The sequence below is a fragment of the Pongo pygmaeus genome, chromosome X (assembly GCF_028885625.2).
Source record: "Pongo pygmaeus isolate AG05252 chromosome X, NHGRI_mPonPyg2-v2.0_pri, whole genome shotgun sequence".
In the NCBI taxonomy this organism is placed as follows: Eukaryota; Metazoa; Chordata; class Mammalia; order Primates; family Hominidae; genus Pongo; species Pongo pygmaeus.
In genome coordinates, this window is record NC_072396.2 from 14262362 (window position 1) to 14278682 (window position 16321).

At 40.1% G+C, this 16321-nt stretch overlaps 1 protein-coding gene across 7 annotated transcripts in view; it reads right to left on the minus strand.

Moving 5' to 3' along the window:
* GPM6B (glycoprotein M6B) overlaps positions 1–16321 on the minus strand; it is a 166676-nt gene that overhangs the window by 28843 nt on the left and 121512 nt on the right. For 3 of the 7 annotated variants that reach the window (XR_010125423.1, XM_054470725.2, XM_054470724.2), the window contains exon 2: positions 8204–8323. The exons of the other annotated variants lie outside the window; for them this stretch is intronic. Coding sequence is in view for 2 of the 3 variants with exons in the window: in XM_054470725.2 (XP_054326700.1) it covers positions 8204–8323 (120 nt within the window). In the remaining variant the exon portion in view is untranslated. The remainder of the gene's footprint in view (positions 1–8203; positions 8324–16321) is intronic. 7 annotated transcript variants of the gene reach the window in all.

Sequence of the window (16321 nt, forward strand, 5' to 3'; positions counted from 1 at the left end):
CTCAAACCCCTGACCACGAGTAGCCAATCTAAACTTACTTAACAAACACCTACTGAGCTCCTATGCAACTCTCAGAGTGCAAGGTCTTGACCAGCCTGGCCCAGGAAACGAGCCATGTACACAATGGACACTAAAATTAGACAATTTCATATAGAGTCACACATCATGAGTGCTAAAAATAAAGTGATCATCATTCAACACTATGAATGACTGCTTTCTTGGTCTCAGGTCCCGAGCCAGGCCAAAGCAGGAAGCAAGGCATGAAGACCTCTGCTCACAGAGAGCTTAGAGTCTAGTACCTCAGGAAGGCCGTCAAACACCTGCCAGGTACTCATTTAACCCAGTGATACATTCTCTGAGAGATGAGGCTTTGGGAAAGTGAAGAGGTTATGATCATTAAGGAGATGGAGGATGCATTTGCACTGTGAAATGTTTATACAGACTGTGGCAGGCAGCTAAGACACCACCCCCAATGATCCCCACAAATCTACATTCATGGCCTTGTGTAATTCCCTCCCCTGAACGTGGGCTGGACCTAGTAGCTTACTTCTTAGGGCTAGAATATGGCAAAAGTGATGGGATGTCACTTCCCTGATTAGGTTTCAAAAAACTGACTTCTGTCCTGTTAGCATTGTCTCTCTGGCTGGCACATTCTCTTACCTGCTCACTTGCTCTCTCTCTGATGAAGTCATCTGCTATGTCATGAAGTAGCTATGGAGAGCCCACACATGGAAAAAAATCAAGGGAGGTTTTAGGCCAACAGCTTGTGAGGAACTGAGGCCCTCAGTCCCAAAGTAACCAAGTCCTGCCAATAGCCACATGAATGAGCTTGGAAGTGGATCCTTCCCCAGTTAGGCCTTCAGATGAGACTGAAATCTCATTAGAGTTTCTGAGACAGCTAAGCTGAGCCCAGACTCCTGACCTAAGGAAGCCGAGATAATATACGTTTTTGTTTCTAGCCACTATGTTTTGGAGGAATTTGTTATGCAACAATTGATAACTAACACACAGCCTGAGCTCTGATGTTTGCCTACAGCTTTACAACAGAATGTTTTTGCATTGGCTCTTATACACAAAGATATAGTGGCAATAGCGAAACATTACTTCAAGAGGAATTTACTTCAAATTCAATAGTACTGTCTGCTAAGGATGTGGAGATTTGACTTTGAGCATCTTAACTGTAAATACATATACAGGTTGAACATATACATACACAGGTTGAACTGAAACGATACTTTACCAAAGATGTTATAATGAGGGGTTATGGCCTTCTATGTATATAGCAGTGGTGGTCAAACTTTACTGTGCATTAGAATTGCCTGGGGGAGCTTCTTAAAATGGGCCAAATTTCTGGGACCCATCACAGAGAGGGTAGGTGGGGACTGGGAATCTGATTTTTCTTTTTAGGAGATCGGGTCTTGCTATGTTGCCCAGACTGAACTTGAACTTCTGGGCTCAAGTGATCCTCCTGCCTTAGCCTCCCAAGTAGCTGGGACTACAGATGTGTGCCACCATGCCCATATCAAATCTGAATTTTTAACCAGCATTCTTAGCAATTCCAATTCAGGGCATTGGAACCTCATACTTTGAAAAAAAAAATAAAGAAATGATCCCCAACACTACATTTAGTAAACCACACATGTCTTTTCTATACACAGGAAATAAAACTTGCTAAAGTGCACTGAATAGAACACTAGATGAAAGTAGCTCACAATATCCACTTAACGGGACTTGATTTATTATGGGAAAACTCAGAGAAGGACCTGAAAGAGGCCAGAGGGGCTGAGCTTCTAGAAAGTACCAAGAAATTCTCTGAAGAAGGGCTGAGCCTTAGTTGACAGCCTGTGAGCACAGAGTCCCTATTCCCCACAGAGAGCAAGGATTCTGGGGCCTGGAGGGCAGAGGATGAGGGATGTTTGATGGAGAAGATTTTAGGAAACTGAGTGCTGAGCAAAGTTTTTAGGTGTTGCCTAACATCAGTAGATAGAATATTGCATTTTGGCACACTTTGCAAATTCTAATTCAAGGATTGGCAATTGTTTTCTGTAAAGGACCAGATGGCAAATATTTTTGGCTTTGCAGGGTGTATAGTTGCAGCTTCTCAACTCTGCTAGTGGAGTATGAAAGCAGCCACAGACAATCAAATGGGCCTGGCTGGTTCCGATAACACTTTCTTTACAAAAACAGTGGGTGGCATCACCAGCCTCATCTGTCAAATCCTCACAGGAATCTCGATTTATTGCCACTGGGAAACAGCACATGAATATAAACAAGGTTTTCTCAAGACACAGGAAGTCTTGTTTCGATCCCATTACCTCTCCTACCAGCCTGACATTTCACCCCTAGAGCTAGTCCTTGGGGGTGAAAGCATTGTTCGTGGAAGTCTCCAGAAAATACAAGCATGATGATCTTCAGAGGAAGATTTGTCTCACCTAAATGACTCTGACACCCAGAGCATTCAGTTTAGTACAAAAGCCAATTCATATAAGCTTTTCATAGACGTGGACGCACTCAGGGGGTGGGGGTATATGTAGCTTATTTTGGAGTGAACTTCGGCACCCAAAAGGACACAGCCTGAGGAGGTGGGAAGACCCAAGTAGCTGACTTCAGCTACTCCCCAGCTACTTCAGAGTAATTCCAGTTACCTCTAAGGGTAGCAAAAGATTTCAAAGCAAAATTAATTTTAATGGACTCTAGTTAGATTTATATGAAAACATGTAACATAAGGGACATTTCAAAGGCAGCAAAGACCAGATGACACTACTTCTCAAAGACCGAGAAGTACTCAGTCTTGAATAATCCAAGTCGGTGTCCCTAAAATCAGACATGTCTGACAAAAAGCCCCAGATCAACACTCAATACTCATCGATCTGCTTTTTATCTCTGCTTTCTCTGTCTGCCTACTCTAAGATGAGAAGCAAACATAAGACCAAAAGACAAAGGGAGCTGATATGTCACAGACACAGTAAGCCATTGTTACATAATCAGGTGCTAAACACAGACTAACGATATAGCACATAAACAATGGAATGTTCATAAACAATCAAGAAGTTACTTATATCGATATATATTTGTTTATCGCTATATATAAATTCTTTATACATATATATAAATATATATATAATATAAAGATTGCCGTAGCAGTCAGTAAATAAACTATAAAATCGTTAACTGCTGTATATGGCACTTTTTTGGTGAAAACTGCAGGTGCTTTGAAAATGAAAGAATTGATACATTTCAAAAAACAAAAGGCAAAGTACTCTAAAAATCTCAGGGACTTTACAGCATGAGCCTGAGCTACAATGTGCTTCCACTGTGTTCACCATTTACCTCCATGTAACCAGAAATATCTTGAGTAACTGGAAGGCATCAGACAGACTGAGAGCATCCACTGGCTTAGGCTGGATAAGCTACAAAAGCTTCTGCAACCAGCCTCTGGGGACAGAATGATACCACCAGCAGAACCCACACAGCACGACCAGACTGTCAGTTATGGTCGACACCCAACTATGGCCAGAGGTGCAATGGTACATGCAGAAGGATTAAGGGTTTTTCTTCCCCCTTAAAATACATTTCAAGTGGTTTGGGAGAAGACCTCAAACTTAGTGGCCTTACAACCTTAGGTTAGGAAAGAGTGACACTAAAGAACAATGACAAAAATCCAGTAGCATTTCCCAGGACTTATAGCTACAGGTGTCCCTCTACAAAGCAGATCAGTGAGAGAGAAGTCCCAGGCTCAGCCTAGAAGGGGGCCAAGGGATAAAGTCTGCAGTTCCCAGGAGCCAGCCTGTGGTTACAACTGGGCAGACACGGTGCAACATGAGTTAACAGCAGTGCTGGGCCCTCCCTGTCAGTCTGCTACCCGCCCCCACCCCACAACTCCCAACCCCGTGGCAACTAAGGAATCCATTCTCTGTGGTGCAAATCAAAACACTTGGGCTTCTTGCTAAATACCAACACTCCGGAGGGCCCTCCTCTCCCGACATCCTCTGTGACAGTCCCTATGTAGAGGGTGTGCTCTTTGTCCCGACTTCTGGAATTATCTGTGGCCATCTTAACTGAAACATCAGAGCATTTTGGATTTGAGAGGGGGAAATTAGTGATATGTGAAGTGGGTGGTTATTCTACTCCTTCCTTGTGAGACTGAATTCTGAATTACAGATTTAACTGTATATGAAGAACCATTCTTAGTCCACGAAAAATGGCAGCCTATATTTAGTCACGGCATCTTGCATGTCATTGGATTATATTAAAGAGGGAGATGAGAGACATTTGAGAATTTCTCCCAAGCTTCCATCAACTACTTTCTCCTCTGGCCCTCACTTTGCCACAAAGAAACAAACCTTTCTCACCTTCACTGTCCCTTCCCCAAACCCCCTCATGAGACAAGCAGGTAAGAGAAGCAAGGTCACTGTTTTTCAAAACAGCCAGGACTCAGCAGATTAATGACTGCCTTGGCACTGCTTAGACATGCCTCTCCCTAAATAGAAACGGAAAGAAGAAAGGATGAATACCTTGAGCAATTCTTTATCTTTTCCAAAGATAAAGATTTCTAGATCTCTTGAGGGTAAATTCACATAATCAATTCCTTCCTGTCTTCTCCCTTCTTGCTCTTGGACCTTGCTCTGAATTAGTGCTTCTCAAGCTTTAATGTGCATAGGAACCACCTGGAAGTCTTATGAAAATGCAGATTCTGATTCAGTGGGGCTGGGTAGGACCTGGGACTCTGCATTTCTAACAAGCTCCCGGAGGTGTCGATTCTGCTGGTCCACAGCCCGCACTTGGAATACAGAATCTAGATTTTCTTAGGCTATCCTCTGGAGCCTGTGTAACACAATCTACAACAGTCTGGAAGTACTCCCTCCAATGTTAAGCACAATATTCCATTGACTGGAGACTTAGCATGAACTACTCCCTGCTTCATCGCTTGCCTGCATCTCAGACCACCACCTCAGGCCAGGCCCCTAGGGCAGCATCATGGGAGGGGGGTAGCCCATGTGGCCATACATCCTTTCACCTCCTGAAGGCAGAAAAGATGTGGACACTACATGTCCAAAGCAGCTAAAAATTGAAAAGGAAAAAGAGATAAGGAAAGAATAACTATCTAACCCCTAAAGATGGAATTCTACTGGAAAGTAGTAGCAAGAAAAAGAAAACCATGAAAAGGACCCTGGAACCATCCTGGAACCACCATGACCTTTCCAATAGGGAATAAGAAAGTTCCTGGAGAAGGGCAGTCTCCGCTACAGTAACTGCATGAGTGGGAGAGGCATTTTCCTTTGGCAAAAATTTCCTGGTCAGCCTGTATCAAAACCTCTTTTTCCCCCATAGAAAAAGGCTGACAACTCTGCAAAAAAATTAAAAAAAAAAAAAAAAAGAGCCATACGGAATTCCCTATTTTTTGACTCATACCATCTGGTTGGGGTTGGAGATCTAAGTATAGAATGGCAACAGCATTGATTTAGGAGCCAACAAAATCTGTAGGTGTCTGGAAAGGCGATGGCATGGCTGGAGTGGGTCCCTTCACTCTGTGGCCTGCGCTGTAGGCTTTACACTATCACACACAAGGTCTCTGCAGACAGCTCCAGGCATGAACAGTCCCCGTGAAGGCATCCTTTTTCCGATTATTTCCATCAATGCACACAAAAAGTTACAACTATGTGTAGGTGGAGATTGTTTCAGGATCTGGGAAGATAATTCTTTAAATCAAATTCAGTGATTTCGTTTCTCCCCCTCAGGCAAGAACCTGCTATTTCATGGAATTCTCGCTTGCAGTAGTATCACCAGCAACCTGATACTATTAGACTTCCACAGTCTTTCATCATATCATTATGGAATTCCAAAAAACTTGAAAAGTAATTTTTTTTCTCCCCTAACTCAGCTGGCAGCAAAACCTGTTCTGATCTCATCTTCCTTGGTGCCAAAATCTCACCTGAATGGACAAGGAGTTGTTTATAGTCTTGGGCTCTCCAAAAAGATTAATGAGTTAGATTTGCAGAGACACTCAGTGGTGGTATCATGCAGTACATGATGTATGCACTATGTTATCTTTTGGAAACCCAAATTCTTTGAAATTCTGAAAGAAATCAGTTTCAGAAAAAAAGAAAATGGAGCCTCGTATTTTTCTTCTCAGCTGCCACTGCTGTTATGAATGCCCAGATTCTGGTGTTTCACTGTAGGATCAAAAGCACACAAATCTTATTGCAATGCTTTTACAGGGAACTGCTCAACAAGTGGAGAAAACTCTTCAAGAGCAATTGAATAGAGGTTTTTTTTATCCCCCCCCATAAGATATTGTGTTTATTCTTTACCAGTTTAATGAAGTAAAATACAGGAAAGAATAAGTATTTTTCTGGGTTTCCAGCTGGCCTGATGTCATTCAACACTCTTAAAATGAAGACTCTTAAAGCCTCTTAAGATGAAGAGGGACTCCTCCCTCAAGCAGTAGTTTCTGATAACTTGGGGGCTTCTTGTCATGTTAAAAAATACCCCTTTCCCCGCTTCCCACCCTTGAATTATGCACATCTCATGGTTTTTTTGCTGCTTTTTTTCCAAAAGCAGCTTTATTGAGATACAATTTATATTCTATAAAATTCACCTGTTTCAAGTATACAATTCAATGATTTTGAGTAAATGTACAGCGTTGTGTGACCATCACCACAATCTAATTTTAGAACATTTTCATCACACCAAAAATGATCCCTTGTACCCATCTGTAGTTGCTCCCCAATCCTCCCTTCTCTCAGCCTCTGGCAACCACTAATCTACTTCTTATCTCACCAATTCTGTAAATTTAACATAAACATAGTGGTAGAACATTTGGTCTCTTGTGTCTGGCTTCTTTCACTTAGCATGATGTTTTTGAGATTCATCCATGTTGTAGCATGCACCAATATTTCATTCCTTTTTATTGCTGAATAGTAGCTATTGTATGGATATATCATGTCTAATGACTTTTTTTAAATCAAGATTCCGGAACCCTCCATATTCTTTATAGGATCCAGGAGAATGGATGGCTGATGTCACCTCATGCTCACCCTATTTAGCCAGCGCTGCACAGGCACACACAGAACCAACACCTGATAGCCATAGGACAGATGAAGGAATGCATAACCCAAGACAGAACTAAATCCAACGTCAGATTTCATTTTAATTAACCTGACACCACAATTTAGATTTTAAAGGAAAAAGTTTTATTAATCATGGATTTTATGACTTTGTAATTCAATGGGTAACTTACATTGTACCTTGAGATTGCCCTTTCTGGAGCTGTACCATGCTATGTTTACTCCTGAAAAAGTTAGCAAGCATTTGGGAGAAATGTTATGGATTGATGCAAAATCACAGAAATACTTTAAGCCTCTTACTGTGTTTATCTGACCTACCACCAGCCCTTTATGTCTGCATTTTATGTAGTTTGAACTACGGTTGTACACTGGCAAAATCATTGAGTTTTAGCTAACTGAGCTGGGCATTACAACTTGTGTTGGCTTCGGGAACATGGGAGGTTGGATGTTCATACTGCTTCGCCTTTTGCCCCTTCTAGGTCCCCAAATCAGCTGTCGCACACCTCACCCAGATCCAGCACCTAGCGGTTCTGAATGGCCAATGTTCCTCACGAGCAAGGAAAATGGAAACCGGACCCACTGAACCTACCTGATGGGAATCGGGTACATGGTTATCCAATCCTACTTTCACAGCTTTGATTTCTCTTTCTCAAAGGCAATGACTGATGTGAGAGGGTGGTGCAGAGCAGCAGGGCTGGGAAGACATTTGGGGACACTCACGGTACTCTCAGAGCCAAGGCTCCTTGAAGGCCCTGGCCCAGTTCTTGGCCACATGGGGGATGTGGGTGGCCCCCCTCCCCCATTACTGGTTCAGGCATTGGAAATTTCATGGTTAACCAAAGGCATATCTCACTGTACATTGTTCCCTTTGAGAAGAAGAAGTGATTGAAGGTGAAGAAAGAGGGAAGAAGGAAGAAGGAGAAGAAAGTGGAGAAAGATGGGGTGGAATGGAGAGGGAGAGAGAAAAAGAAAGATGATTAAAAAATGTTTATAGGGCGAATTCCACCCACGCCCGTGTGAACAAATTAATGCACCAAGCAAAACATAAAATATCACCAAGCTGCAAGAGCCATTACAAATAATATTAAAGATAACAGTTGACTTGCTATTAGAATTCACCCCAAGGCTGTATTTACCTGGACTGCTCAAGGGGCTAGCCCTGTCCCCCAGGGTTGGCACGGGATGGTACTGGTGGTTCTTTGAGCCTGGGTACATCCAGTGGTACCTGCCAATTTCCATTTCAGCTCTGCTGTTCACTGCCAATTTCAGGTGGCAAAGAGTCAGTGTCTCTATCTCCAGCAAAGATTCTATATCAGCATTTTTATTTATTCTTAACCATAGAAAGGAAATGGGGAGTTTAAAAAATATGCTATTGAAATGCAACCCTTCAGTACCAGCATGATCCATTGAGAATGTCCTCCGTTTCTAAATTGAAGTTTATGTAAATCACCAAAATGATCTTTATTTTCTACATCTTTCCCCCCTACACACCATATCCTGCTTCTTAAAATGCTCATTTGGGGAAGATACTATTTATAGTGAAAATTTGGCATCTCACAATAATATTTTTCTTTCTGTTTCCTTTTCAGACCAACAGAGCACTAACAGAGCACTATAATTATTGCCAGCTGCACTAGCAAAGGTGAACGCAGGCTCCCTCTCTGTAAGGGTACCCAGCTCTAGTCCAGAAAACCTGGCAAACAACCCAATGGTCTGCTGAATCTTGGATGAAATGCTTGTCCTCCCATTGACGTCTGCAGTACTGTCTGTCACCTTATCTTAAACTCAGAACGTCAGAGTCTAGAATGTTCTGGATTAAATCCTGTTCCAATTTTCATCCATGTGCTATACAGAAAGGACTACTGGTCTTGGGCTCGAACCGCTGCTTAATTACACACATGGTGACAGCTGGCACTCCCTGAGGACTCAGGTCTCTATCTGGTAATATGATACAATGTTTCCCACTTTTTAGGGGATTGCAAAGAAAAATACCTACCAATTTGCCTGGCACAGAGTAGGCTTCTCATAAAAGTTAGTTGAATTACAATCTTGGGATCTCAAAGAGATCATAAGGTCGCTATGGCCAGTTTATCTCCGAGAATCCCATAAAACCTAATAAGGGGTTATATCCTCTGGGGCACCACAAATATTTAAGGATTAAAAAAAAAGATTGTGCCATTGATGTGGGTCATGATTCCATCAGAAGATCAGGTCATAATGCACCATCTGGCAGCTCAGGTCTCTGAGGAGAAGAACCTACTAAAGCCACAATGTGAGGCAAGTAAAACCTCACAAAGCCTTTATAAAATCCCAACTCCACTCTCCACAATCTCTGAAAACTTGTAAGGTATTTCAGGTTTGGAAGCAGAAACATGCTTTTCTAGAGTGTTTTAGAAAAAATCTTTTTGACTTCAAGGTAAGGTATACATAACTTATTTAAACCAGGGTGGGGAGGTGCAGAAAAGATTCTGGGATAAGATCAGAACTGCACAATGAAACTATTTTTGTGGTCAATGATGACGACAGCTAAAATTTATGGAGTGCTTACGATGTACTATGCACTGCACTCAGCATGTGGTACCTATTACATTTGTCACAACCACCCTCTGAAATAGGTACTATTATTATTCCATTTTTACGAGGGAACAACCCGAGGGCAAGGAGAAGGTATGATCACTTGCCCAAGATCTTTCAGCCAGGAGGTAGAGAAGCCCGAATGTGAACCTTAGCAATTTCACTCAAGAGGGCACACTTTGGAAACCACCATACATCCCACTGTGACCTCTACGTGTATTGCAATTTTCTACTCTTTTGCTGAGGCAACAGTTAACCCAATGAGAGTTTTTCTGAGGTGCATTTGCAGTTGAGTTGTGCTTCTGTGTCTCCTAAAGAAATGGTCCAGGTCCTAAGCTACTAATGTTATCTCAGGCTTCTTAAAATTTCTTAACTTTCAGCCTTCCTTAGATTGAGATTTTTGTGGGCTGGGTGCGGTGGCTCACACCTGTAATCCCAGCACTTTGAGAGGCCAAGGCGGGCAGATCACTTGAGGTCAGGAGTTCAAAACCAGCCTGGCCAACATGGTGAAACTCTGTCTCTACTAAAAATAAAAAAAATAAAAAAATAAAAATAAAAAATTTGGCCAGGTGTGGTGGCTCACGCCTGTAATTCCAACACTTTGGGAGGCCGAGGCAGCCAGATCACCTGAGGTGAGGAGTTTGATACCAGCCTGGCCAACATGGTGAAACCCTGGCTCTACTAAAAATACAAAAATTAGCTGGGCATAGTGGCACACACATGTGGTCCCAGCTACCCGGGAGACTGAGGCAGAAGAATTGCTTGAACCCAGGAGATGGAGGTTGCAGTGAGTTGAGATCGTGCCACTGCATTCCAGCCTGGGCAAAAAAAAAAAAAAAAAAAAAAGAGTAAAACTCCGTCTCAGGAAAAAAAAAAAAAAATTAGCCAGGTGTGGTGGCATATGCCTATAGTCCCAGCTACTCTTGGAGGCTGAGGCAGGAGAATCACTTAAACCTGGGAGGTGGAGGTTGCAGTGAGCTGAGATCATGCCACTGCACTCCAGCCTGGGTGACAGGGTGAGACTCTGTCTCAAAAAAAGAAAAAAAAAAAAAAACCCAAAAAACAGATTTAGATTTTTGCTTTACTGTTCAGGAGATTCTCTCTCAGAAACAGGTGTTGCTACATTCTCCGAAGGCAAGAAAACCCAGTGGGGCTGACAGAAAAACAGAAGGTCAAGGCACTTCATGGTATGATCTGATTTCCTCTTGGTAAAGGGGTTGTGAGCCCTCCACATAGACCCCTAAGCAAGAGGATTCTAAGTAGCTCTATCACTTTTGATCTGGAAATTTTTATCCTTTTAAAAAATTTGTCTCTACATACTCAGCACACAGGTGCCCAATAAACACTGGCTGAATAAATATTTGGTTGAAAGGAAGGGAGCACCCTGGGACCCTGTGGACCAGAAATGGACCTCTAGATCCCCCACCATGCTGACTTTTACCCAAGCCAGGCCACGCAATTCAGGGTATCTCTGCAGAAGATTCATCCATGCTCTGTGCTCATCTCCTCATATGGATGGGGTAAGTCTCCAGATGTTTGGGCAAGCAAGCACAGGCTGCTAGGCAATGACAATGAAAAACCATGGACTGCTCAATGTTAACGTGTTTTCTGAGAAAAACATGGCAGCCATGCCTAAGACCCTTAATTCAGGATTAAAAAAAAAAAAAAAAAAAAAAAAAAAGAATAGATCCAGAAGACACACTGATGGGATAGGCAACTGGATGGATATGTTCCAAATCCCCTGGACTTATACTTCTGGAGGGGCCTTTTTACAACAGTAAATCTTTGGATATGAAAGAAAAGAAAAATCACTTCTATTTTATATTTTTGAGCCAAATTTAAATAAAGGCATTAAATATAAAGTTATTTATAAAATTTCAAAAAACACAGCATACATTTTAATCCCAAGGATAGGATCCCAACACCTAAAAGGCAGTCACAGGATTCCAAGAGGATGCCTTGGCTCAAAAGGTCTTTTAAAATGTCTTGATTCTGGGCACCTGGCAAGAAATGGGAAAACGGTTTATGCCCTACAGAGGGAACATTATGCAAAATGTTCCCCCTAAGAGAGTAGAAGATAGAGATGAGGTGACCAGTGGTAGCGTATGAAGACAGACACAGCTGTGAGTGGTCATTGCCAAAGGCGGGCATGAAACAAGGGGAAATTGCAAAAAGGAAAGCAAAACAATGCCTTGTTTATTTTTCCCCATTTACTTATTTAATGTAATTTAGTGAGAAGGCTGAACAAATGAACTTCAGACTGTCATGCTTCTTAGCACCTAGGAAATTAGCACCGGAAGCAACTAAGTGACAAACACTGAGCTTCCAAGAAAGACCATATTCACTGAGCAAGGTCTTTCAAAGCTTTATTTGTTATCCTTCATTTTTAGCTATTATTTAAAATATTAAGGAATGCCATAACAATGCTATAACAATGCCATAACAATCTGTTTTTATTTATAAGGTTTTATTGGAACACAGTTGCACCCATTTGTTTACATACTATCTAGGGCCGCTTTCATGCTATAGTGGCAGATTTGAACAGTTACAACAGACACTGAGTGGTCTGCAGCACCTAAAATATTTACTCTCTGACCTTTACGGAAAAAGTGTGTTGACCCTTGATTTTAAATATAGCATAGTAAGGCTTGGCTACATAAAGCAGTTAATGCAATTGATAAAATCAGCTTATCAAACAGGAAATTATTGTATTTTCTCTGATACGTTCTTTGACGAGAAATATCACTCAGCTGGCTAAGGATCAAAATTCTCGTCTATGGCATTTTGTCTGCTATTTAATCTGCCACCAATCAGCAAAATTATTATTAAAATCAAGATTATACTACCCCTAATGGTCCCTACGATGACTTAGCACCCTTGTACTCCTGTAACGTGAGCTGAAGGGACAGAGGAAGAATGACATTTCAAAGGAGAACACTTTTTTTTTTTTTTTTTTTTTTTTTGAGACAATCTCGCTCTGTCACCCAGGCTGGAGTGCAGTGGCACTATCTCGGCTCACTGCAACCTCCGCCTCCCGGGTTCACACCATTCTCATGCCTCAGCCTCCTGAGTAGCTGGGATTACAGGCACACGCCACCATGCCCGGCTAATTTTGTTTTTGTATTTTTAGTAGAGACTGGGTTTCACCGTGTTAGCCAGGATGGTCTCGATCTCTTGACCTCTTGATCCGCCCACCTCGGCCTCCCAAAGTGGTGGGATTACAGGCATGAGCCACCACACCCGGCAGAGAACACCATTAAATGAATAAATGAATGAAAAACAAAGCACATTTGTGGAACTGGGATTGTAACCTCCCTCTCTTAAAAACAGTCGATGTGGTCACTTTCTTCCTCCATTCCATGGCCATCCCTACTCCTGGCCAACTATCTCCCATGTATGTACATTTGGTCCAAAGGAGAAAAAAGCAAGAGTGTCTTTGTAACAATCCAATCCATCGCAGTCACACAGAGGGGAAGTTTAAGTCATGGGGACACTGGTTATTTTGCATGTTCTCAGATACATCAAGACTAAGTCACTTTATTAAGATCATTTAGTCTAAATTGATCCTGTACTTCCAAATAACAGAGAAATGTGATCTTGAAAATCATAATAATCTTAATTCAGGGTTTACACTCAATTTCAGGGAAGGCAAATCTAAATTTCCAGAAAAGGCCCAGAATTCTTTTTCTAACGAAATAGCAAGGCCAAGTCTTAAAAAAAATCCTAATGGAATTAATAATGTAAAAGTAGAAGATGTACCAAATGGCTCGTTGAGATCTTTTCCACATTTAAATGTTCTAAAAAAAAAAAAAATCAAAGGAAGCTGTATCATACCTACCACATATGTTCCGCACCATCTGGCCAGCCACTTTTCTCTACAGCCTATTCCCCAGACACCAACTCTTCAGATGTCCACCTTGGCAAATTCTTACAAATAACTGCATCTAAAACTTCCTCTGTACCATATTTATATAGCCAAGTTAGAAAATGTCAATACAAATTTCAAAATGCAATAATTCGCAGATCATCAGGAATACTGTAACGTGTGTTATGTGTCCCTTTGGGTTTTTAATCACACAAGTCGCATATTCTAGAGGAGTGCTTTTCTTCCTAAACGAAAAATGAGAGCCAAAAGTGCATACACTTTGCTCAATTTAAAAAAAAAATAAGAAATTGTATCTATTTGATCAAAAAGATTAAAATGGATGTATTAATTTTTTAAGGAAGTCAATAATTTAAATTCATTTCTTACTTTGACCATATCTTGTAATTTATTTTAAATTACACATTGTTTCCCATTCACTATATTTTTCTTCCTGTGTGGTTAGGAATTTAATTTGATGCCTGTAATTTATTTCAGCAATGATTCATAGGAAGTTAACTAACCTGACTATAATTGTTTCAGTAGAATTCAATTACCTACATATAATGAAAATAATTTTCATAACAGATAGATTTTTCCCTCATAATAGAGCATACAAAGTTGTTATGATTCAATTGTTTTTCTACTCAGTGATTACCCACTCTCAGCAATTTCAGATGCATTTATTTTCACAAATGAAATGACAACAAATAATACTCCACTGAAATCAATGGAAACCGACTCTCCATCTTTTTATTACTGGGTTCCATGATCTATTTCTTTTGATTCTGTCTTATTCATTTCCTCTGCTTATTCCATGTCAGTGAATCTGCTTACTCAATCTTCACACTTTAATGCTTTTAATTTAAAAACTATCATTTGTAATAATTTGGCATTTCTTACATCCATCTAAGAAAATCTGCTTGTTTTCCTTAAAAATCCCTAAATATCTACTAAATGCTTCTTGTGAATTTTGGTATCTGGTAGCATTCTGTGATAAAAACTATGAGACTGAAAAAACACAAATGCTTTCCTTTTTTAAGGACATGGATTAATTTTGTCTAAAGTAGAAACAAAGTCATTCTGATTAAGTTTAAAGAAAGAGCTCTCTTTGTAGGAGTTAGTGAATCACAATAGCTGGGCTGTGTTGTCCTGCTGAAACTCCCAGGAAAGATCCCAACTAGAAAAGCAAGGTCAATTTATAAAGCTAAGTTTAATTTACATTCTTAGTTCTTAACAGACACTTCAATAATTATCCAAAGATATTAATTCACATGCTATTGGGTATTAGCCATTGGGCAATAATGCCCCAAATTAAGAGACAGGCATCACTCCATCACCAACCATTGAAAACAGATGGGAAAGGAGAAACACAGGAAAAAAAATATGTATGTGCATAAAAAACTCTGCGTAAAGTGACAAAATTTACAGGATTAAATTTAATGAATAAAATCCTTTGCTGAAAGGCTTAAAAGAAAAACATAAAAAACAGATCCACCAGCTCAAGAATTATATAACACATTCTATAAATAATTATGTCAAGTTTTAAAATGTTAATTTCAATGGAAAAATAATTTTTTAATAAACTTAAAATTAAATCTGAAGGAATACTGATGTGACAATCACGCAGAAACATTTGTGGCTATCATTTTATCCTATGTGTACCTTAATGATGATGGGTGAGCAAATTGGGAAACTACAAAGTGTCTTGTGTGGGCTTTGATTTTGTGTAGCCAGCATATGAAGTTGTTCATCTAAATGCAGATTAGGTAAGCCACCCTCCAGATCAACAATTATGGTGGGTCACACAACAATCACAACCCCTCTTGCTGTAGATCAGGAAAAACAAATTCCCTGGCTTGTATTCTTATTCAAGCATGTACTGTACATGTCACACTAGCTTCTGGTAGTGTGATATTTTTGAATTATTTAACAAGCAGGTAGTGTTTATACATTTAGGTAATTTTTAAAGTTCCTTCAGAAATTATCTTTTGCTTCGAATTTTGTCTCTAAAATCACAACTAATGACTTTTCATATACAGGTTGTCAGGGGATGTACTAGCAACCTGTAGATCTGTTATTAAATAAGATTTAATTGACATAAAATAATAGCAGTCCATAAGACTAAGTGATAAGATACACAGTTGTGTAGTAATGATTTTATATTGGTTACATGACCTTTGCTTCCTTTCAGAGAGAAATTTAAAAAAGGAATTTTTTCTGCAAAGACCAAAACGGTTTTATCTGCCATGGTTGAATACCACATTAATAAAAATTAAAAGTATGTACTAAGTAAAATCATCATTTTAGGATAAAATTGTGGAAGACTATAAACCATGATAGGCTTCCTTGGGACAATGCTATTATATTATCATACCCCGACAACATGCGATCAACTTAGTCTCTAGTCATCATGGAAAAAACTTTGATCTCACTTCCTCATCTTGATAAATATTCCCAAGAGCTTCTCTTATAGCTATTTGGTCATTGATGAAGATTTTTTTTTAAAGACACACAAGAAAATACAGGCTGGGTTTTTGGTGGGGAGGTGTAGGTTTGATACGAGGATTGAACTAAAACGATTTTAAAATTAAGGTGCTATGTACTTAATGCCACTGAATCGTATACTTAAAATGATAAATTTTATGTTATGTGTATTGTGTGATACCTAAAAAAAATAATTTAAAAAGTAAAATTGCTCTGTTTAGGATAAAATATTATTGTGTACCAATGAAATTTTATATAAAAACAAGCAGTCTTTACCCCAGCATACTGTGAAGCTGAAGTACATGTAATTGCCGTTTTCATAGGTTTAAAA